The following is a 22550-nucleotide window of genomic DNA, read 5'->3' on the forward strand; positions in this document are numbered from 1 at the left end:
TTTGCCATTGACATGATTGTGAAAGGAACTTTTATTCCTATCTCCTTTAACAAACCAAGTCATCCCAGCTTTTTTGCTTCCATTACTGCTCCTCAATACTCAAGTATTCTTCAATTCAAATTGTGCCTTTTGAAGCACAATCCTGTTTTCAATTTAAGGCTCTTCTTCAAACAAAATCTCTTTTACCCTAACAATGTCCTCCAAAATAGCTAATTGCTTGAAGATATCACCAAATGTTTCCCTACTCCATTTTGACAGTGCTGTCAACGCCCCTGTTTTTCTCGCGGAATCGGGTTCACGACATTCGGGAAGACAACTCTTATCCCGTTTAGGAATTGGGTTTTTGGAGTTTGGAGAGTCGCCACCTAATGATTATAGTGCATTAGGACACTTTTAGAAGAATTAAAGATGCAGACCAGAGTTTTGGGTAAGGGCTTGAAATTATCTCGAGGGGAAGATGTTAGGCACCCCTCAAGATCCACTAGTGTGGTTCCCGACCATGCTACAATTGTGACTTTAAGTGCAAATGCGAATAAACTAACAAGTATAACAGGAAGCACAAAAAGGTTAAAAGAAGTGCTGAAATTCAGAAAGGGAGCAGTTTAGTTGTAAAAGAAATGTGCAAGTAGAGGGAAGAGGTCAAGCAATTAGTGCAAGCAAACCAAAAATCGTGTGAGAAACAGAAGTTGAAAGTGCAGCAGCTTTTAAAGTTCTAAAAAAATTGATAAACTAATAAAAGGGGAGGGGAGTCCTATGTTTATACATTACATGGATCATTCTCACAACACTGGTACCCAATCGTACACATAGTGTTATCGTGTAATCATCATCTCCATGTCTACCCTTCCCACCCCATTAAGGTATTAAAGCGCGGAATGGTATCGTTTACTTATCGCATGCTACTAACCGTCCCAATCCTATCAGTTCCGGGGTATTAGGACTTCTAATCCTAAAAGGAAAGAAAGGGATGGAGGCCTTTGTGGAGTTTAAAGGATAAAATTCTACCTCGATATTCAAAACAAGTATCAAATAAAGGGAAGAATAAACAAGCAAATAAGGCTCAAATAAACCCCAGAAATCAAATAATCATATAGTTTAGCATGCCTTGACAAATACTGATTTGGTCTTAGATTAAAATTAAGCAGTGAGCAGACAGGTTCAACATATATACTTGGACAGAAAGTCTGCATTAGGAAACTCGGATACAGTTGTCAGAGATTAAGGCACTGAATTAGTCGCGAGTTCATTTAAGAATGTACTGATTTTAGAAGATGATCATGCAGAAGAGTCTTAAAGAAAAAAGGGTATGCTGCAGACGTTTAGAAACTAGTTCAAAAGGGAAAACAAACTGCCAAATTTTTAGTTAAGCACAAAAAAAAAAGTTTTGAAAATTCCAGATGGGACAGAGTTATCTAAAGAAAAGAGTGAGTTGCGGAACTGATTTAAAACGACGAGTTCAAAAGATAGGAATTGAGTTGGAAAACACGTTTAGGCAGAATATTAGAAAGAAGGAGTTTCAGAAAAGATATGCCAATTAAAGAAATAGATTTTAGGGAAAAGTATGCACTGATTTGAAACAAGTTTTATTAGAGACTACGTTTTTGAAAACATGTACTGACTTAGGCGTATAAGAAACGGCTAATCAATTGCTACTGATGTTGGACAAGCTAAGCGAGTTTGGTTCAAAAGAAGCTCCTATGGACATGATACCTAAAAGTTATTGATTACCGAACTTGTTAACAAACTTGTGGACGGATGCTTGTTTATTAAACGTAAAGTTTGCCTAATGTCATGTGTATGCACATCCTATAGGCATGACACCTATAAATTTGCAGAAAATTAACTCCTATAGGCAGGATTTCTATATGCATAATTGCAGAAAGTGAGTGTTAAGTCCTATAGACATGCTTTCTATGTGATTAAAACAGTCCTATAGGCAGGATCTCTAGATGGTTAAATAATAAAGTCCTAAGATCATGATTTCTACCCTTTTGATGCAAGAAAGTAAAGACCCCTCCCACATCGCTTTACTATACTCCACGAGTTTATACAAGTTATTACAGAATGTAGAAAAAATACATCAGAGGCTAACAGCTAGATCCGAGCAGCCTAATTCAGCCTTAACGTCTAATAATATGCGACTGAGCCACTCCCGGGATCCAGATTTCCAAAGCCTTCTCTTTACCCAGGGTGTTTCAAAGTTCTAAGGAATCTCAGGGATTACAGACATTGCTTACACCCAAGATACCATTAAAATAGAAACAGTGCAGTGTGGAAGAGCCAGCTCTCAGGCATCCAAGTTCAGAGGGAGCTCAGGGGGTCCCAAAGCATGGCTTGCAAGAGAGGGGCAGAACTTAATAGCTAAGAGTAAGTGCAAAGTGGAAGGGGGATTGGGGAGCCATGGCAGGTTGTGGTCATACCTAGCCACAAAGTAGGCTGGCACACCCCTGATCACCTGCTTGGTCAAACACATTAAGAGCAGACCCTTAAAGGTCAGACCAGAGTCAGGACAGTGATTAGGACACTGCCAGACCCAAGTCTAAAGCTTAAAAACACATAAAGGGGGAAAGGGAATGGGAACTGATTGAGTTTGGGATTCAAAGAATCCAATCCAGAATCATGGACAACAATATTAGAGTGTTGTCATGCCCTGAACCATAACTCACATATAAAGGGGTATGAGGGTTTGAGATTCATAAAGTATCAAATTCATGACAAGCAACTGACAGGATGCATACATAATTTAAATACTGAATTACAAAGGAAAGGGGGAACATGTTACAATATGCTAGAAACAAATGTCAACTAAAAGAATTGGACAGGAGTGGGCAGAAGTAAACACATTGTGGTGGAGACATGTAAACTAACTGAGACATACCAGTAGAGAAGCAAAAGAGTGCAGGAGAAAGTAGAGTAAACAAAGTCCACAGCAGCACAAGTAAAAGAGAGAGAGTTTTAAGTGAGAGTGATTGTGAACTCAGATTGCGTTCTGTATTCGTGTGTGTTCAAAAGAGAATGGAGGAGAAGTAATTTATAGTTTGAAATCAGGCAGGGAACAAGGTAAGAAAATAACCATGAATCAATTAGAATCAATTAGTAGTGGAAAATCCCTTTAATTGAGGAATTCAAATTTGAACTGTAAAGGGCAAAGTTTTTTTTAAGGAAGGAGATCAAATAAGCATATTGTGCATAGCATACAAATAAGGGGTAAAATACATAGGGGTTTAATTAAGGAAAGAAATTTTGAAATACACGGTCAAGTAAATAAGGCAAGGACAAAGTAAATCAATTGGTACGTAGTAAATCAGGGTATAGGGGATTCAAAATTGCCCCTGAACCAAGTCAGAATAGGGGAATCGAAAGGTTAAAAGAGTTTTTAAATAAACAAGGAAAGAATAAATCATGCTTACACAAAGAGTCTGAAATTAGTCCCCGAATCTATGGTTATTTTAGGGGGACATTCAGCGTATATAAAGAGCGCACAAACATTAGGCATGCGAAGTTAAACCAATTTAGAGATGAGAACACAAAACCCATAACAGATATACCTTAGAAGAACATTCAGAAACTCAAAGAAACCAAAGATTCCTGACATGCAAGTTCTAGAATGTCATAAAAGGTCAAGAGATCATGCAAGGACATGCACTAACAGAAACAAGAGAAAACCACGAGCGTTAAGACAAAGGTAGGCAAGAACATGAATTCAGCGGAACTTTAGAAACAAAATTAAAGCATTGAGCCTGAACACATATAGCAAAGAAGTAAGTCACACCAGAGGCTAGCATGTGAACACAGAATGTAAAAAGAATCTCTGTAGAAATCCGGTAAGAAACAAGAGAACAGCCTCGAACATAATAGGAAATAAAACAACGAGCATAAACACACATAAGGGAGAGTAAAAGAATCAGAAAACATTTTAGGAGCCATTTTCAGAAAACCCTAAAATTGATTTGAACAGTTTTGAAAAAGGAAATTTGGGGAAAAACTCTAAAATGTTACCAACAGCGTAGATCTAGCACAGATCTAAAAGAATAAACGAAAAGGAACATCAAATAGGCTAGGGCTTCTGAGAACCCTAAAGGACGAGAAAGGCTTGGAAGTCACGAGAACGGATCTGAGTTGATAAGGTCGAATCCAGGCTCAAGAGGCCAAGATATGCCGGAGCAAGGCCGGAAACGGCCAAAGAATCTCGAATCGACCAAGGTCTGGATGAAGACCCTTGAGGTCTAGCCTCGAATCTTCAGCGAGCAGGCGTGTGGGAGCAGTAGGTGGTGAGTAGAAGTCGTCCATGGTTAGATTAGCCATGGATTCCGGTGATTTGAGGTCGAAGAGGGGGTAGGCGGCTATTAGGGTTTCAGGTGGGTGAGAGCGTTTGAGAGAGACGAGGGATTAGAGGCGGCGGTCTTTGAGAAAATGGGGAGGGTTTGGGGGGTCGTTTAGAATTAAAAATGGTAAGGGGGAGCCTGGGCCGTTGATCAAAATGATCAACGGCTCAGATTAAAAGGGACACGGGCCGGTTTGGGTGATTGGGTGTTGGGTCGGGTGGATTAGGAAATTGCGTTAGGGAATCGGGTTCAATTTGGGGCTGAGATTGGGGCCCAATTCCGGTTAAAATTGAAATGCAAAAAGGGCTAACTTTTAAATAGCCACTTTTCCCTTGTTTAATTTATAAAAAATAGCAAAAATAATTTCTGGAAGTAAATCAAACGTGATAAAATGATTAATAATACACAATTATCAAATCAAAAATACTGGGGCCAATTTTATAAATATAATTACAATTAAATCTTAAAAGGGGCTAATATTGCAATTATGTGCAATTTCATTTTGAAAAATACTAAATAAATTTGTAAAAAATATGCAAAAATCATGTTAGTCATATTTTGGTGTAAATATGAGAATAAAGAATAGGTTGTCCACCAAAATGATAACTTTGGGAATAATTATTTGATTTTATGGTATAAAAATAGGCAATAAATTGGTTTTAAAAATCATTAAAAATTTGGTAAAGTACCAAAACTCTTCTGTGTGCTCATGTATGCACATATATGTTATTTTGAAAGTATTTTGGGTATAAAAAATATTTAGGGAAAAATTGGGTATCAACAAGTGCTGCCTTCACTCTCTTGAGCTTCTGCTTGAAGATCAAAAACGGATCCCCTATGAAATCAGCTTCCCAATTCTGCCTCACCACATCCATAAATGTAGTATGTTTAGTCTAAAAGTTCAAGAACCTGAAAGGCTTGACAAAATTGGTTGTCTGCTCCCTACATGTCATTAACAATGGTGCATGATATGATCCAGTTCTGATTAGATGTTCAACTTCAATAGTTGGCAACATGTTCTGAAATGGCAAATTCACAAATATCCTATCCAATCTTTTGAATATACACGCAGCATTGGATCTCCCATTCCACCATGTAAATGGACTTGCTTTGTATCCTTGCTCGAACAAACCACAAGAATTTACACAAAATGCAAAATCCTCATATTCAGGCGGGTGTACCGGTAGTCCTCCTATTTTCTCATCTTCATGTAATATCACATTGAAATCCGCTCCTACCAACCATGGCAATTTCATATCAGTTCCTAAGTAATACAAGTGATCCCACAATTCCAACCTCTCAATTGCTGAACATTTTGCATAAACAAATGTCATCATCATGTGCTGCCCTAGGTCATGGTGAAGCACTCTCACAGTCACCTGTTGCTCAGTATCCTCCACTAATTCCCATTCCACCACTGCATCAAAGAACAACCATATTTGCCCATTAATATTTGCATAAGCCGTCTCCATATTCAACCTTCTTCTATATTTATCAATGAATCTCTTCTTTTGAAAAGGTTCCATCAATGTAACTGCTGATACCCAAATTTTCCCTATATATTTTAAATACAAAAAAATACCTCCGAAATAGCATATATATGCATATATGAGCATGCACAAGGTTTTTATTATTTTTTTCATAATTTTAAGGGTCTAAATTGATTTATTTTCCCCTTTTTTTATCCATAAAACCCCAATAAATATTTTTCAAATTGTTGTTGTGATGATTTACTCATTTAATTGCTATACTTATGCCAAAATATGGCCCATATATTTTTTATGCATTTTTATAATTGCATTTTTGTACTTTTAAAACTAAATTGCATAAAATTGCAATATTAGCCCCATTAATGTATAATTACATTTATATGCATAAAATCGACCTTCTATATTTTAAAATTCTGAAAATCTATTTTAAATCATTTTAGTACATGAAATTATTTTTTTAGAAATTATTTATTATTTATTACAAATTATATAGGAAAAAATGGCTATTTATAATATAGCCAGATTTGCATTTCAATCTTAGCCTTAATTTAAACCCAGCCCCAGCCCAATTCCTAATTGATATACCTGACCCAAACCCTAAACCCGCCTACCCGACCCAAAAATAATAAATCATGGCCGTTGATCTGAGAGAACAACGGCCCGTATTAGCCCTTACCATTTTAATTCCAAACGACCCCTAACACTAGCTCATTATTCAGAGACCTCCACCTCTGTATTCTCTCATCTCCTCTCCTCTCTCAACCACTCAATATAACCCTAACTCCTTCAACCGCCGACCTCTCTTCTCCGGTCTTCTCCCTTCAACAACTAAGCCTCCAATGGTTCCTCTAATGCTATGCTTGCCTTATCTAGGGTCTTCAAGGGCCCAGGGCCACGCCGACTTGCATTTAGGGTTTTTCATTTGTCTGTTCTTGGCTACTTCAGTGCGATTTCGAGCGAAATCATGCTGTACTTGTTACGATCCTGAGATTCTAGACAGGTTCTTTCATCTCTCTTTGGGTTTCTTCTGAAACCCTAATTTTTACCTACATCTCCTAGATCTGTACAGTTTTAAAACGATTTGAGTTTCTTTCTGTGAAGTTTTACACTATCCTTGGAACTCTTTACAAGAACCATGTGATTTCAAGCGTTTTCGTCTTCTTCAAAAATTAGGGTTTTCGGAACTCTTTTTAACACTTTGTTTAAGCTGATATTGTTTAAACTTCTATTTCTTGCATATTTCGACTAATTATGTGAGTTTACTACCTATTCAACTTGCCTATGTTGAAAGCCCTAATTTTTCTATGTTTCTTCGTTTGATTCTATGACTAGCCTGTTCTTGTTTGAGTTTCTGTGACTGTCTCGCTTCGAACGTGTTTCTACTGAGTTTCTTATGCCTAACTTATATCACCTCTGTATGTTTGTGCTCATTTTGACTGGTCAACACTGGCCTCTATGCTTCCTGTGTTTGGTTATTCCTATGTCACTCTTTTTATATGCTAAAACTCTCTCTTTAATTGACACTAAACTCCTTGTTTCTTGGCTTGATTTGATAACTTCCCTGCAGACTTTCGATTTTCCTGTTTTAACTTGTTTACGAGTTATTCTCCTTAAATCAGTGATTTCGAATCCCTTTATTCCATGATTTTCTATATGATCATTTTCGATTATTTCCATATTCTACAACTTATTTTTGTTTTCTTACCTTATTTGGTTAACCGATATTTTACTAATTCTTCATTAGTTGTTTCCTTAATTGAACCCCTATGTACTTACCCTAATTGTCTATTTTGTACCTGATGCTCTACTTGATTTCTTTCCTTAAACATTTTTCTGCCTATTACCGTTGGTTGATTACCCCTTAATTAAAGGGGTACTTGCATTGATTTGATTCTGATTAGTATTTGGTTCCATAATTACTATGCTACTATGATTCTTACCTTATTTTACCTAATTTCAAACTACTATATATAAACACTCTCTCATTAACACAACCACTTGGTTCAAAAACTATCTCTCACACTTAAAAATTTCTGCTCTCTCTCTTGTGTTACTTGCTACTGCTCTATGTTAGCCGGCTGCAAGCCAGGGCTAACCATTTGTGTTCTCTTGTTCTTTCATTCTCCGCACTATCCTCTTTACTGGTATGTCGTAGTTTCAATTCAAAGTTCCAACAACAAGATCATTCGCTTATTGTTTTAGTTCATCTTGTTTCTAGTTTGCTTCTATTTGTGGTTTTGCTGTGAAGCTTGTAGCTGAGGGTTACATTATTAGCATGTCTCCCCCCTCCCTTGAGATCAGTATGTTTCCCCTTCTGTTTGTTTCTGAGCTTGTCTGCACCAATCNTAATTTATCATATATTGTGTATATAATTAATTTTTGTATTAAGATCTTTATAATTTTAATTTTATATCCTATTTTTTGATATATTAATTTTTGTATATATTATATTTATATAAAATTATAAGTTAATTTTATTATTATTATAATTATAACCATTATTTAAAAATAAAAAATGCAAATGTAAGATATCTAATGTTGCTAAAATTGAAAAGTGAAAGCTAAAATTTAAAAAAGAAAATTAACAATACATAAAATAAAAATACATGCGCATTTCGCACTTCTTAATGCATTAATCGAGCATTTATGAGAGAATAGAGGCGAAATTTAAATATTTATGTGGTACTTAAATTAAATTTGACTATGATGTAATATTTATTTAATTATCTTTTATCAATGATTTCACTTTTAGTTGATTTATCCTTTAAAATAATTTGTAATAAATGATTATATAAGTGGTGAATGTGAATTATATATAATGAATATGAAAAAAAGAAAAAAAGATAGTATTAGTTTGAAGGAAATAAAAAATGAAAAGTAAATAGAAGATAATAATATAATATAGAAGAGAGAGAAGAATTAGTGTAAAAATGGTGTAATGGTTGGAGTAAATTTGGTGTTACACCATTTTGGTGTGAAATTTGGTGTTAGGGTTGGAGATGGCCTTATTACTCTATTTTTTTGCTCATGATATATTAAATGTGATATGAATATGTCAAATTAATCTGATAGTATAAAAATTGTTTGCACTGTTAGTACAGATAACATAAGCTCTAACGAGGGTTCGATCCACCCTCAATGCCCTCTAGTCTGAGCCTGTCGCACAGTGGCGGATTCAGGATTTTAAAGTTATGGGTGCTCGCCGAAAAAAATTCCAAAAGAAGAGAAAAAATGAGTTTAATTGTGGGTGCTCACTCAATATTTATCTAAATATTTTTATAATTGTCTATGCGAATTTACCAAATATGACTATAAAGTTAATGGGTGCTAAAGCACCCACAGGTGCCCATGTGGATCTGCCATTGCTGTCACACGGGGCTTGCCTAGTGCGGTTTACATCCCCTATGTGGTTTGCAGACTATTACACAGTGAGGGGTTTACCCAGTGCCACAGAGTGCTCACCCGAAGGACAGAGGTTATAACGGCTGCGAATTTTCCTGGAGTTACAAAAAGAAACATAAGCTCAAACCATATAGTAGTATATACAAACTAGCCGCTAATGCACGATAGCACTCGAGAATTTATTAAGAGCAATAGAGAAGGAAAAGGTCCTCTAAAACCGGCGATGGTGCCATGTCAGCAGTTAGCAGGTCTACATCTTTAATTTATTAGTAGTAACATGAAAGGACCAAAGTATGGTACTTTTTAGCTGGTATAAATATGGGATGATGGAAGATCAAGTTTTAGCTCAACTCAGATTACAGTTTCAACTTTCCCACTCTTAGATATATTATCCTCGATCTCTATCGGCTAGCTACACCAGTAGCATAGCTAAATATAATGTCGCTTAAAATCACAGCAGAGAATTTGGCAGCTAATGATCAGGATCATCTGCCTACAGAAGATAAGAAAACAGTAGTGATAGTGAGACAATACGATGAAGAAAGAGACAAGTTGGCAGTGGAAGAGTTGGAGGGACAGTGCGATTTCGGACAACGAGGGCAACCATCGTTGTTCACTGACCTCATGGGTGACCCCATTAGCCGTATTCGCAACCTCCCTTTACATGTCATGCTGGTAATTAATGAGCGGCTATTTGGATTAATTCTTCTTAATTATTTGGATTACTCTTTCATGACTAATATGTTATTAACCAATTGTAATAATGATGAACAGGTAGCTGAAGCTGAGTGTGGAAAAGATAGAGAAATTGTTGGGATAATTAGAGGTTCTATAAAGACTGTCACCAGAGGAAACAAAGGCTCCACCCCATGTCCAGCTTATGTAAAGATTGCTTATATTCTTGGCCTGCGAGTTTCATCTCAACACAGGTACGTACCATTAGTGGCGAAGCCAAAAAATTCAATAAGAATAGTGTATCCAAGGATATTCAAAGTCTATTTTTATTATCAATAACAAATAATATTTTACCTTAGGTACAATCTTTCGGCGAAGGCTGGTCAGTTGACCACCCTTACGTACCATATATACTGGCACTATACTTCATTATCATCATCATCATCATCATGTATTTTGCAGAAACCATAATCCTGGGGCTAATTTTGCCGTAATATATTTCTTTTTCGCTCAAACTTTGACAAAATATGGATAGAATATTAGAATCTATACTGTAAATCTTAAAGATGCACGCACAAATGCGAAGAAATAAGGCAAAGGATATGCTTTCCAACTATCCAAATTCATATCTACGCAAATGATGCGTGTAAACAGTATTATATGAAAAATTATGTCGTTATCGGAACATATTCTTTAATTCACAGTATGTTTGAATAAGTTAAACTATATGGGCCAAAGTACCTTTAATATAACTTTACAAACATCAATGGGAGACTCCCAAAATGACTAGAACAATGGAAAATTGTCTCCTACTTTTTTACCATTTTAAAAACCATTTATAATTTAATTATCCAAAGTTGTCTAACATGCTTTCCATCACACCTTTCTAACTATTCAATCTGTATTAATTATTTTTGTTGTTATTATCAACTTTAGGAGACTTGGCATTGGAACAAAACTAGTTGAGGAATTAGAAGAATGGAGCAGAAGTAATGGAGCAAAATACACTTATATGGCCACGGACAGTAACAACCAAGCTTCTATCAAATTATTCACCTCCAAATGCAATTACGTGAAATTTCGTACTCCTTCAGTTTTGGTGCAACCAGTTCATGCTCATTACAAGCCCATAGCATCGGACATTGCCATTGTTCGAGTTTCACCACAACTTTCCGAGTCATTTTATCGACGAATTTTCGCAAACTCAGAGTTCTTCCCTAAAGACATAAACCATATCCTAAACAACAACCTTAGTTTTGGCACATTCATGGCCGTACCAAAGAAAACCCTCCTTAATTGGGACCCCAAAAGTGGATCTTTCCCATCAACTTTTGCTATACTAAGTGTTTGGAACACTAAAGATATTTACAAGCTACAAGTGAGAGGCATATCACCTTTAAAATATGCTTGTTGCCTAGGGACTAGGGTTTTGGATTCTTGGATGCCATGGCTAAGGGTGCCATCTATACCGAATATTTTCAAGAGTTTTGGGTTTTATTTATTATATGGAATTCATATGGAAGGAAAAGAAGGTCCGAGGCTAATGAAAAATCTTTGTGCATTCGCACACAATATGGGAAGAAATGATAGAGAGTGTAGTTTGTTGGTGGCTGAAGTTGGGGTTGATGATCCTGTTAAAGAGGCAATCCCACGTTGGAATAAATTTTCATGGGGAGATTTGTGGTGCATGAAAAACCTTGAATTCAAGAATGGTGAATCTGAGGATAATTGGGTGGAGTCTCCAGTTTCTTCTTGTTCGGTCATTTTCGTTGATCCACGTGACTTCTAACTACGTTAATTTGCAAGGTTTTGCATGGACGGACTTTTGGATAAGCTCTCCAATTGTATAACAACCCAAACCAGAGAGGAAATGATTTGGTAGAATATTAACAAAATCCAATTAACTAGAAACAATATAGTAATGTCTTTTTTTTTCCTAAAGGGAAATTGCGGTTTTAGTCATGTAAATATCGGTAAATTCTGATTATGATCTTTGTGGCATCAGCGCGTTTAACCTTCAAATTTCAATGAATTGAAGTGTGCCTTTTTGGTACTTTTGCTTGTCAATCTTTACAAATTAATCGCATTATTAATTTTTATATAATTTATTTATCTATGAGTTATCTTAAATTTATGTTAGTTACTCCATATTTGAGGGTGATATATACAGTTCTTAAACTAATCTGAATATAACACACACACACACACAACAATATATATATATATATATATATATATATATATATATATATATATATAGCCAGATAATGAACCAAAATCAAAATTTATCAATACGAACTAGGGATCAAAAGGGATTATCCCTTTATTTTTTTATTTTCATCTTATGGTTTAAGATCTTGAGCAAAATATGGGAATATGGTCGTTTAACAAAAGAATAATATGGAATCAGTAATGTGTCATATCCAGGAAAGTTGTGTATGGTCCCCTCCCATTTGCGTAATGTATAAATAATAATGTGGGAGAGAAAAAGAGATGGACATTTCTAAAACTTTCGGCTGAATAACCAAAACCCAACGGCGCATGGATTAAAGAAGTAAAAAACAAAAACTTTCGCCAATTTATGTAATGACAGCAGGAATCTAGCCACGCGTTAGCTTTAGAGCTTTGATCACATATATATATAATCATGAAATTAAAAAGCTAATTAATTCGTAACTGTTAAAGCCTCAGCTTTAATTTAGCACTCATTGGGAATATTCATGAGGACCACATTGAATTAACGTATCACATTTATCCTACGTCCAATGTGGTCCACCGATGAAAAATGTAAGTTTTCCTTTATAGTCTGTTTCGAAAGTCACTCTATAATTAAAATTGATGTAATTACACATTGCAGTAATTACATTGTTGTGTAATTGCGATGACATGTTTGTTTGTCATAGTGTAATTACAGTGTAATTGTAAGTTTACTGTTTGGTTGCACAAGTGTACTTACACAATTAGATTAAATTTCAAATTAAGTAATTATCAAAACTTAAAAGTTAATATAATAAATATGCCTATAAATTTTTATAAGTATAAATGATATTATATTTTGTATTTAAGATGTATATTTTTTCGTGAATATACATTAATTTAGTAATCATATATTTATAACTAATATTGTAAAACTTATTTATATTTTTTTAAATAAATAATATTTAGTTTAGATACTTACAAAAATAAAATATACGTTTTGTAAGAACATCATGGAATTCATGTTTCATAAAATTAATTAATATTTATAAATATAATGTCATAACATTATTCAAATGTTTGACAAAACTAATCTATCAATTCTAACTAAAAAATGAACAACATGCAATGTGAGTCAATACTACTAAAACAAGTAAATTGAAACCATGAATATAACACAATTTCAAAATTCAAAAAAAAAAAAAAAGTTTAACATATGTCAAATTCCAACATAATAATAGTAAGTTTCAGTGCAACTTAATAATTAGGAAACAAGATAAGTTTATAACTACATTCAACAACAAAATTCCACTTTAATTGCATCACTCTTTATATGTCAAGTTTGTTAATGACTCATTATTTCTAATATTAGGAGGTGTAGTTTAAAAAAATATAATAATAAAATAAATAAAAAATAAAATATAAGCAATTACATGAAATCACAAGACGTAAATATAGAGAAATAAAAGTTAAATAATGTACAAAGAAAAATATATTTTAAAATTTCAAAAGAAATTAAAAAGTAAAAATAAAATTAAAAAATTAAAATAATAGAAATAAAAAGTTATAAAAAAATAATTTAAAATAAAAACAAAAAGGAAAGAAACTAAAAGGCAACCTTGCAATTACATAGTGTAATTACCACCAATTCTCATCTCCCCCTTGAAAATTGGAGAGTGTAATTACACCCCTCCAATTACGCCCAATTCCATGCTGACCAAGTAATTACTTGGCCAAACAAACATGCCAAATTGTGTAATTACACCCAAATCCATTTCCAATGTGGCTTTCAAACAAGCTCCTAATTGTGATTTATACTAATCACTAGTCTTACTTCTTCCTTCAGTATTACGACTTCATATATTTAAAATTAATTTCGGTCGATGCACAAATGCACTCCATAACAATAAAGAAAACATATAACTTAATTGTCTCTTATAGTCTTATTGATTGTGTAAAGATTTCCATACAAATTTATAAAGTCCTGGCCGCTTGGTTTTTGGATTCAAGTACAAGGAGTATTAGTCAGAGAAAGAGTTTATAAAACTGTATAAGTGGACTATTTATACTTGTATCTGACATAAAATGAAAGATGAGAGCAAGTTTCTATGATCGCATTGATGATTATAATAAGCGGCGGAAGCAATCTCACTATTAAAATCACATGTAATCTAGATAACTAGTATAAACGGGATTTTACGGGTTACCTCTTGAAGCGTGGACAAAGCTCCTCTATCACGTGAACCTCCAATTTCACAGCAATTCGATGAAATCTCCATCACTCGCACGATCACGATCTCGAACGTTCCACGGTCTTCTAGTGTGTTACCCAAATAATATCTAGAAATAGCAATTTCGTGTGGGCGAAATTTCTAGGAAAACTTGGCTGAAAATTTCAGCCACCATGTACTACTCCCTCTAGATGGAAAACCTTATGTATTTATATCACAAGTTTTAAGGGTTAAAACCCTTTTCCAAAACCTGTTGGGTTTTCTTTTCCACCAGAAAAAGGATTCCTTTATTTCCTATTATTTAGGCACAGTAGGGACCACAAAATTTAATTAACAAGGCTCCATTTATGGAATTAATTTTTAATTTTCGAAATTAATATCTACCATAATTAATTACGAATTATTCCACAAAAAATTCGTAAATGCACTCCTTATTCAATTTCAAAATTCATCCATTAAATCTTATTTAACTCCCCATGTTAAGATTCAGATACTAATCAATTAAATTAAATTACTGACGATTTAATTTATTGATTATTTCCTTTAGACTTTCGCTTAACTTATTTCATGTGTCGGATACAAAATCTACCGGCCGGGTTAACACATGAAAACTTATAAGCTTTTATAAAGGTGTATCATCAATCTCTAAATCGAGACAAGGATTCCATCAACTAACTATTACTTCGCCAATGTACATTATTATTATTCAATTACCAGGCATATTGACCCACGAAAGAATCTCGCTTTTTAATAAATCAAAACGATAATAATGTACGCAGCTAATAATAATTATATCAAGATTAAGAATATAAGTACATTTAATGGCTAGAGAGTATATTTTATTAAGTCAGTATAAAATACTTATCTCTACTTGGTCCGTTTAATACATACAAAATGTACTAGCACAAGAAGTTGGAATTAAACTATTTTCATAATCAAGATAAATTATATTTAATCTTGTGCTACAATCATCCATGATGGTTTGTCCAATTCCATCATTGCGAGCACCTAATTTTTGCCCCACATAAGAAATTACTCCCCAAATATTCAAAAATAGTTTAATGACTTTTGTAGAATTTTAGAAATTTTTATTTTTATTTGTTTGGCATTCATTTGCATATTAGCATGTTTTAGTAGCATTTCAAATTACGAAAATGATCAAAAATATTTTTTCTCTTTTGCTTTTTGTATTCTTAGATTTTTACTTGCATTATTAACATTTAGTTTGCATTAATTAAAATACAAAAATACTTTAGTTTGTTTTACATTTTAGGTTCAAATTAATTAATTGACCTCAAAATCGGGACTGGGCCAAAACAATTCCAAAATGGCCCAATTTTCAGCCCAATCTTCTTTCATCTGCCCAAGCCCATCCCCTCCTCACTCTCTTAAAACACCTATTTTCCCTTCCCATTAAACCTAAGACACAAAAAAAAAGAATCAGAAGAACCCCCCCCCCCCCTCCAAAAATCAAGAAACGGCGCACCCTCTTCTCCCTTATCATCTCTTTCGAAGATAGAGAACAATCAGAACCCTCCCCCATAGATTAGACCTAGCGCCGTTCCCCCTCCCCCCCTTCCCGTCTTTTCCTCACCTCTCACACAGACACAAAGAGATAACAGACCCTCACCTCTCAAACAGTGGCGACCCCATGTTCTTCATTCTCACAGACCCCGTCCTTCAACACCAATCCCAGCAGCCCGCCTCGTCATTCTCATTTGCACCTCATACACACTAAAACAATGGAAAATAAATCATCCTCTGAGACTTAAAAGAAGACAAATAGAATAGTGAAGACACAGAGAAATCTCTATTGAAGAAAGGAAAGCAAACTGTGTCCGAATTTCGCTTGGAAGTGAAGTGGTTAATCTTCAATTTCTGGGCGTTTTAAGAGCCATTTGATTTTTTGTTAATTTGTGGGATAATCTCTGGGTTTCGGAGAGTGATTAAACTCTTAAATCACTGCCGAGTGCTGCTGATTCACTACATTGCTGAACTCCAGATTCATTTCTTATCGCTGTCCCTCTTTATTCCGTTGGAGCAAGGTACATCTCCTCGATTTTGACTGTGTAATTTGATTTGGATCACTCATGTTTTATGAAAGAAAAGGGATTTTTGGGAATACTATGTTCTTATCTGTTGAACAAGTGATTACAATTATTGATTTACATGTCGTGTCTATTTGAATATAAAATTGAATATAGATACTGCAATAACACTTGGTACCTGAATTGTAAACTTGTCTTAACTAGCAATGCTGTGAAGCTTGCAGTTGTTGTTCACTAGTATGGTTAGAAGTATTCTTCAAAGTGAACTGCAAATTTGTTTAAGTTTTAAATTGTTCTGATGCATGGAATTAGGATAGAATCGTATGCAATAATCTCATTGTATTTAATCATTTTTAAGACTTCAATTGTACTGCAACAGATTTGCGCTCCAGTATGTTGAAGTATGGAATTTTTATTCATTTAGAGTAAGATCTAAAGTTGAGAGTCACATGCTGAATAGAGATTTAAAAGGCACTAGCATCAAGTCATAAGTTTGACTAATGTTTAACTGGATTCAAGATTTACAGGAGGCGTGAGTGTATTTATTTGTGTAACAGTTGATTTTGATTGAGCCCAGGTTTTAGTTTGAAATTTGGGATCTTTTGTTAAACTAATCAGTTGGTATAATTCTCATTTGAAATCAGACCTGTAATAGCACTATCCATGTTCATGTTAAATGTATAAGGCTGATTGTTAATAGTTCAGGGTGATGTTTTCCTCAAACTTTCTGGAGATTATTTGGTCTGTTTCTCATTTGTTTAAACTCGGATTTGTTTGTGAGGGTATAGTCCGTTGGGGACTGGCAAACTAGATACATTCTCATGAAAAATAGGTACTCAATCAAATCATATATGTTACTCTAAATGAATTTCATATTACCCACCACAATTTAATCTCAAAGTAGCGTAAGAATAACTCACGAACATCATAGCTTGCTTTAGGCGCGATTAATAAATCATTGTGACTATGGGTACGGTTCCCGTGGCATAGTCATGATACATAATCCCCAATTCGGGTGTGCATTTCATGTGACCCGACTACAACTTCGAACAATAATAAAAATAAATATGTCGCAAATCGCGGGTGCATTTCATGTGATGCGGTTTGCAATGTGTACCACGACCACAAGTGTATGACAATCGTGACTTGTTCCAGAAATAATTCCATAAATATTAAAAGCGGTTAAAAGTTTAAAAATGCACAGTAGTTTTTAAACATGTAATAAATCAGATAATTAGGCCAATTGTTAATAGTTGAGCGACCGTGCTAAAACCACGGAACTCGGGAATTCCTCACACCTTCTCCCGAGTTAACATAATTCCTTACTCGGTCTTCTGTGTTCGCAGACCATAAATAGAGTCAATTTCCTCGATTTGGGATTTAAAGTAAACCGGTAACTTGGGACACCATAAACTATTCCAAGTGGCGACTCTGAAATTAAATAAATAATTCCATTTCGATTAATGTCACTTAAACTGAAAAGACTCCCCTATCCCCCTTCGTGAAAAAAGAGGTGTGACAGCTCTGGCGACTCTGCTCGGGCCACGAACCTAGAATCTCTAGTTCAAGGTTCAGAATTCAAGCTTAGAATAACTGTTATAGTTGAATTTTATTTATTATCTGATTTTTACGTGTTCAAGCCTAATGTGCTAAATGTTGCTTTTTACCGCTTTGATATTGTGTGAATTGTATATAAATTGTTACGAAACCCTTTTTCTCTCTGAGTCTTCTAAATCTTCTAGGAAGTGCACGCTGGCGTGACTTCTTTTCTGTTAGAGTCATACCCTAATTTAGAACGAGGATCGGATCAGTTACAAAGCCGGATGGCCTTTTGGTTACCGGTACGTTGCTCCCCCCCCCTCCCCCCCCCGGCTCGAGTTGTCCGCTCGGGTAAGCCAGGTCTAGAACAATACACTCAGGTTTTAAACCTAGAATAACATAGCCTCATGTCGGATCCCTAGTAGGAACGCTTGTTTGCATCACGTGCATTGTACTTTGGGGACTCAACATAGGGGTTGGGTCCGTCTAGGACAAGTATACCCGAAATAAAAAGACCATCCTGATGGATTTTTTACGTGCTACTTGTGCATTTATTTGTTTCAGCTTGCATGTTGACCGACTTCTAGATTAGGGAAGAAAAATAAAAAGAAACCAAGATTGAGGTAGGAGAGAGAAAATCTTCTATTTCAAAAAAAAAAAACCTCGGTGTTCAAAATATCTCGAAACTCTGCCGAAATTTTGAAAAAAAAGGGGAGATAAGGTCATTTCAAAATAAGTCATGCTTTCCTGTTGCGTCAAAACTGACCGAACTACGCGGGTCTGATTCTCACCGAATGTGAGATACGTAGGCAAATCTCATCGGTTCCGGCCCCAATTTTTAAAAATCCAAAAATATTTTCCTTTAATTCCTTCTTTAGAAGCATTTCCTTATAAAATTCAAAAAAAACATATAAAATATTTTTAAACTCAAAAAAAAAATTCCTTCTTTCTGAAGTATTTCATACGGAAAAAAAAATAAAAAAAAATCAATCAAAAAAAAAATTTAAAAATTGAGGTCCAAAAATATTTTCGTTTTTCTTTAGAAGTACTTTTGTAATAAAAAAAAACTCAGAAATCCAAAACATTTTCTTAAAAGCCCCTCTTTCGAAAATTAAGAGGCAACATCCAAAATACAAAAACATTTTCTTTCTTCTTTAGAAAAAGAGAAAACAAATGAAAATTCAAAAAAAAAAATTTACTTTTGAAATTCCCAAAGTTCAAATCAAAAGAAAAGGAATTTTTAGAAGTCTTTCTTTCAAAAATAAAAAAAAAATCAAAATCAACATCCAAAAAATATTTCCTTTCTTCTTTTAAGGCATTTTTTCCCCGAGAATTCCAAAAGAAATACAAAAAAGAAATCAAAACTCAAAAAATATTTTTCTTTTGCCTTAAAGCTTTCATGGTCTGAGTTTTATAAAAAGTAAAAAAAAAGAGTTATCTTATTTACTGCATTCTCGATCTTCACGAACTACACAAGATCTGATTCATGCGGCGTCATGATACGTAAGCAATCCCATCGAATTCGATCATAGCTATAAAATAAATTGAGTAAAAAATAAACTGGAAAAAAAAGAAGAAAAATTGAAGTGACCAAAAAAAAGAGACGACTTAAAATAAAAGAGTGAAAAAAAAAGAGAAAAAGAGAGTGCAAAAATAAAAGAGCTACAGAAACAAAGCGAAAATCAAGAGTGATTAGAGAGAGGCAGAAATGAAGAAAAGAGGTGCAGATTGAAAAAAAGAGGGTAGTTAAGCTCGGAATGAAACATGCAACTCGTTCAAACACATGGTAGAAGCGTTTAACTGTTAGGTGCATTGCATCCTAACGTGTGATTTCCTATATGTTAAATGTCTAAAAACTAACAAGGTTGTTAGGTGTGCATATTAGCCAGGTTCTGTTCAGGTGGTTGGTTTTGTTGGTAATCTGGCTTCCCATCCTTACTTCACAAGATCCAAAGGAAAGGTTCCTATGGCCTCTGAAAGCCATCTACAAATCATCGATCCTGAGGATAGCCCAGCACCGGTTATTCCACAACCAGAATCAGCAGCTGCTGAAGAGAATAGGATGTTACGTCTCCGCATATTGGAAATGTGGGACGCCTGGTCTAATGGTAGGGAACCGCCAAGTGCAATCCCTGGGTTCCCTGAGTTGATCCCCAGGTCAGGTGAGGTTACCAACACCCCTATTCCCAACGCGCTCATCCCATGGGGGCACCCTCCAGTGCCGTCCAATGTTCCTGGCATGCCTTCTGTGGTTCTACCCCAGGCGCCAGTTTCTAGGGCACCTCTAATATTGTTCTCTGCAGCACCAGTATGCACTAGAGCACAACCAACTTTACCATGGCCGTATATTGAGCCTCCAATGTTCACCTTTCAGGGTCCACAGCTTCAATCAGAAATAACATATGTGACCCCGTACTCTTTCACTCAACCTCCGCAATATGATCTCTCAGTGGAGCAAGAAATGGTTGTTAAAAATCCCGAGCAAGAGGAAATGGCTCGGAAGATTAAGAGCCTGGAGCAAAGCCTGAAAAATATGCAAGGTCTGAGTGGCCAAAAGAGTGTCTCATACTCTGACCTCTGTATGTTTCCCCATGTCCACTTGCTAGCTAGCTTCAAGATGCCAAAATTTGAAAAGTACGACGGGCATGGAGACCCGGTCGCTCACCTGAAACGATACTGTAACCTGTTGAGAGGCGCTGGTGGAAAAGAGGAGCTGCTAATGGCCTGTTTTGGGGAAACCCTCACCGGAATCGCTTTTGAGTGGTATACGGATCAAGAAATTACCCATTGGCACGTGTGGGACGATATGGTCCGAGATTTTGTCAGCCAGTTCCAGTATAATGTGGACATCACTCCCGGCAGAAACTCTTTGTCCAATTTGAAAAAGAAAACGGCGAAAAGCTTCCGCGAATATGCTGTCAAATGGCGTGAGCAAGCTGCCAGGGTAAAGCCTCCAATGGACGAAATTAAAATAGTCACGGTCTTTCTACAGGCCCAAGAGGCGGACTACTTCCAGAACATGATGTCCGCTATGGGTAAGCCGTTCGCTGAGGCTATCAAAATTGGGGAAATGGTTGAAAACGGTTTAAAAATAGGTCGAATCTTGAGTCACGCTGCTTTTAAGGCCACATCACAGGCTGCTCAGAATGGTTCGGAGGGTTGGATGAACAGAAATAAGAGTGAAGAGAAAGCCATGATGGCTTCAAGCTCGAGGGGGGCCCGCAGGTCAGTCAGTCAATCATATGTGCCTCCTATCGTCCCACCACACTATTATCCCCTTCAAGATGCTACTTATGCCGCGGAACCGCCTCCCTATGCGGTGATGAACGCGCAACCTTACACGCGGCCACAACATTATATACAAAATCGAGCTTCACCTCCCAGAAATGCCCATCCTTACCAAGTTCCATATAATCCTCAACCAAATGATCCCCAATACAATCCTCGCCCAAGAGAGCCTTTCAGAAAGAATCAGTTCACCCCTATTGGTGAATCGTATTCAAGCTTGTTCCAAAAGCTAATCAGGCTAAATCTATTGCAGCCAGTGGCCCCGAACCGGCCGAACCCCGAGTCCCCCTCGCACTGTGCTGATGCTAGATGTGAATACCACTCTGGAACAGTGGGACACAGTACTGAGGACTATTGGACCCTCAAAAGGGCAGTTAAAGATTTGATTGAAGCTGAAAGAATATTTTTTCGGGATGAAGAAGCTCCTGATGTGACGAACAATCCGTTGCCTGCTCACAACACCGGGCCAATAGTCGGATTGATTTGTGAAGTTGAGGAATTTGATCCAGCACTGAAGGCCATTGCAGCCATTGCCGAGACAGAAGAAAAGCCAAAAAACGATCGCCAAGCCTGAAAGTTCCCAATCAAACGGGAGTCTCGGTAGCCAGTCTTGCTATCCTTTCTGCGTCCGGATTATCTCAGGGTGTGATCCGGATGTTTTACTTTATTGTCTTACTTTCTGATGTAAACCCTCCTATCTTTGAAATTCAAAAAGAAAATCAAAAATCAAACGAAATTAATATTTCATTGTCCAGGAATGTCTCTTTTCTTAATTTCACTTTTCTTATTCTTTTTTTAGTTTTGTTAATTGCAGATTTCAATAACATGACATGCTTGCGAACTTCATGCCCAGATCCTAAAACGTTGTCAAACTTCGAAATAATGAGTCAAGAATCAGAATGCAATGAAGATAAGTTTAAGGAAATAAAGCAAAGACTCGGAATAGCTAAAGAAAAATTGGTTCCGGATTGGAAAGGTCCATTCATTGCAACAAGAGTACTGTCAAAAGAGTGTGTTGTACTTGGGACACATCGAAGGAAATGTTCCAGAAATATATCAATGCAAATGCAGTCAAAAGGTACTCTGGTGGATCCTCTATATAGCATTAATGTTATCCGATTGGGATGAAGAAGGCTTTCTTTCTCACTATCCAAATATTCAACCCTTTGCAAACCCTTTGAGCCGGCTCCCATTCTTTGATTACCCTCTTTGAAACTTGGAAGTTATTATTGAGAAAAATGAAATGAATGAAAAAAAAAAAAAAGAGAAGAAAAAGAAAGATACAAAAAAGAAGAATGCAAAAAAAAAGGAAAGAAAAGAACAAAGAAAATAGAAATAGAAAATTAAAAAAAAAGG

At 35.7% G+C, this 22550-nt stretch overlaps 2 protein-coding genes across 2 annotated transcripts; one reads left to right on the top strand and one right to left on the bottom strand.

Annotated features, from left to right (window-relative positions):
- On the bottom strand, nucleotides 5219-5797 carry LOC109224401. Its single transcript, XM_019388982.1, has one exon. The coding sequence runs from the start codon at nucleotides 5795-5797 to the stop codon at nucleotides 5219-5221; it is 579 nt and encodes a 192-aa protein (XP_019244527.1).
- LOC109223825 (probable N-acetyltransferase HLS1) lies at nucleotides 9544-11893 on the top strand. The gene is made up of 3 exons (XM_019388265.1): nucleotides 9544-9892; nucleotides 9992-10146; nucleotides 10829-11893. The coding sequence occupies exons 1-3, from the start codon at nucleotides 9656-9658 to the stop codon at nucleotides 11679-11681; spliced, it is 1245 nt and encodes a 414-aa protein (XP_019243810.1). The 5' UTR covers nucleotides 9544-9655; the 3' UTR covers nucleotides 11682-11893.

The sequence above is a fragment of the Nicotiana attenuata genome, chromosome 3 (genome assembly GCF_001879085.1).
Source record: "Nicotiana attenuata strain UT chromosome 3, NIATTr2, whole genome shotgun sequence".
Taxonomy (NCBI): Eukaryota; Viridiplantae; Streptophyta; class Magnoliopsida; order Solanales; family Solanaceae; genus Nicotiana; species Nicotiana attenuata.

Coding starts and splice junctions, on each gene's coding strand:
- LOC109224401 (XM_019388982.1), bottom strand. CDS start 5,797: ATGGAGACGGCTTATGCAAATATTAATGGGCAAATATGGTTGTTCTTT.
- LOC109223825 (XM_019388265.1), top strand. CDS start 9,656: ATGTCGCTTAAAATCACAGCAGAGAATTTGGCAGCTAATGATCAGGAT. Junction 9,893..9,991: donor TCCCTTTACATGTCATGCTG/GTAATTAATGAG, acceptor AATGATGAACAG/GTAGCTGAAGCTGAGTGTGG. Junction 10,147..10,828: donor CGAGTTTCATCTCAACACAG/GTACGTACCATT, acceptor TATCAACTTTAG/GAGACTTGGCATTGGAACAA.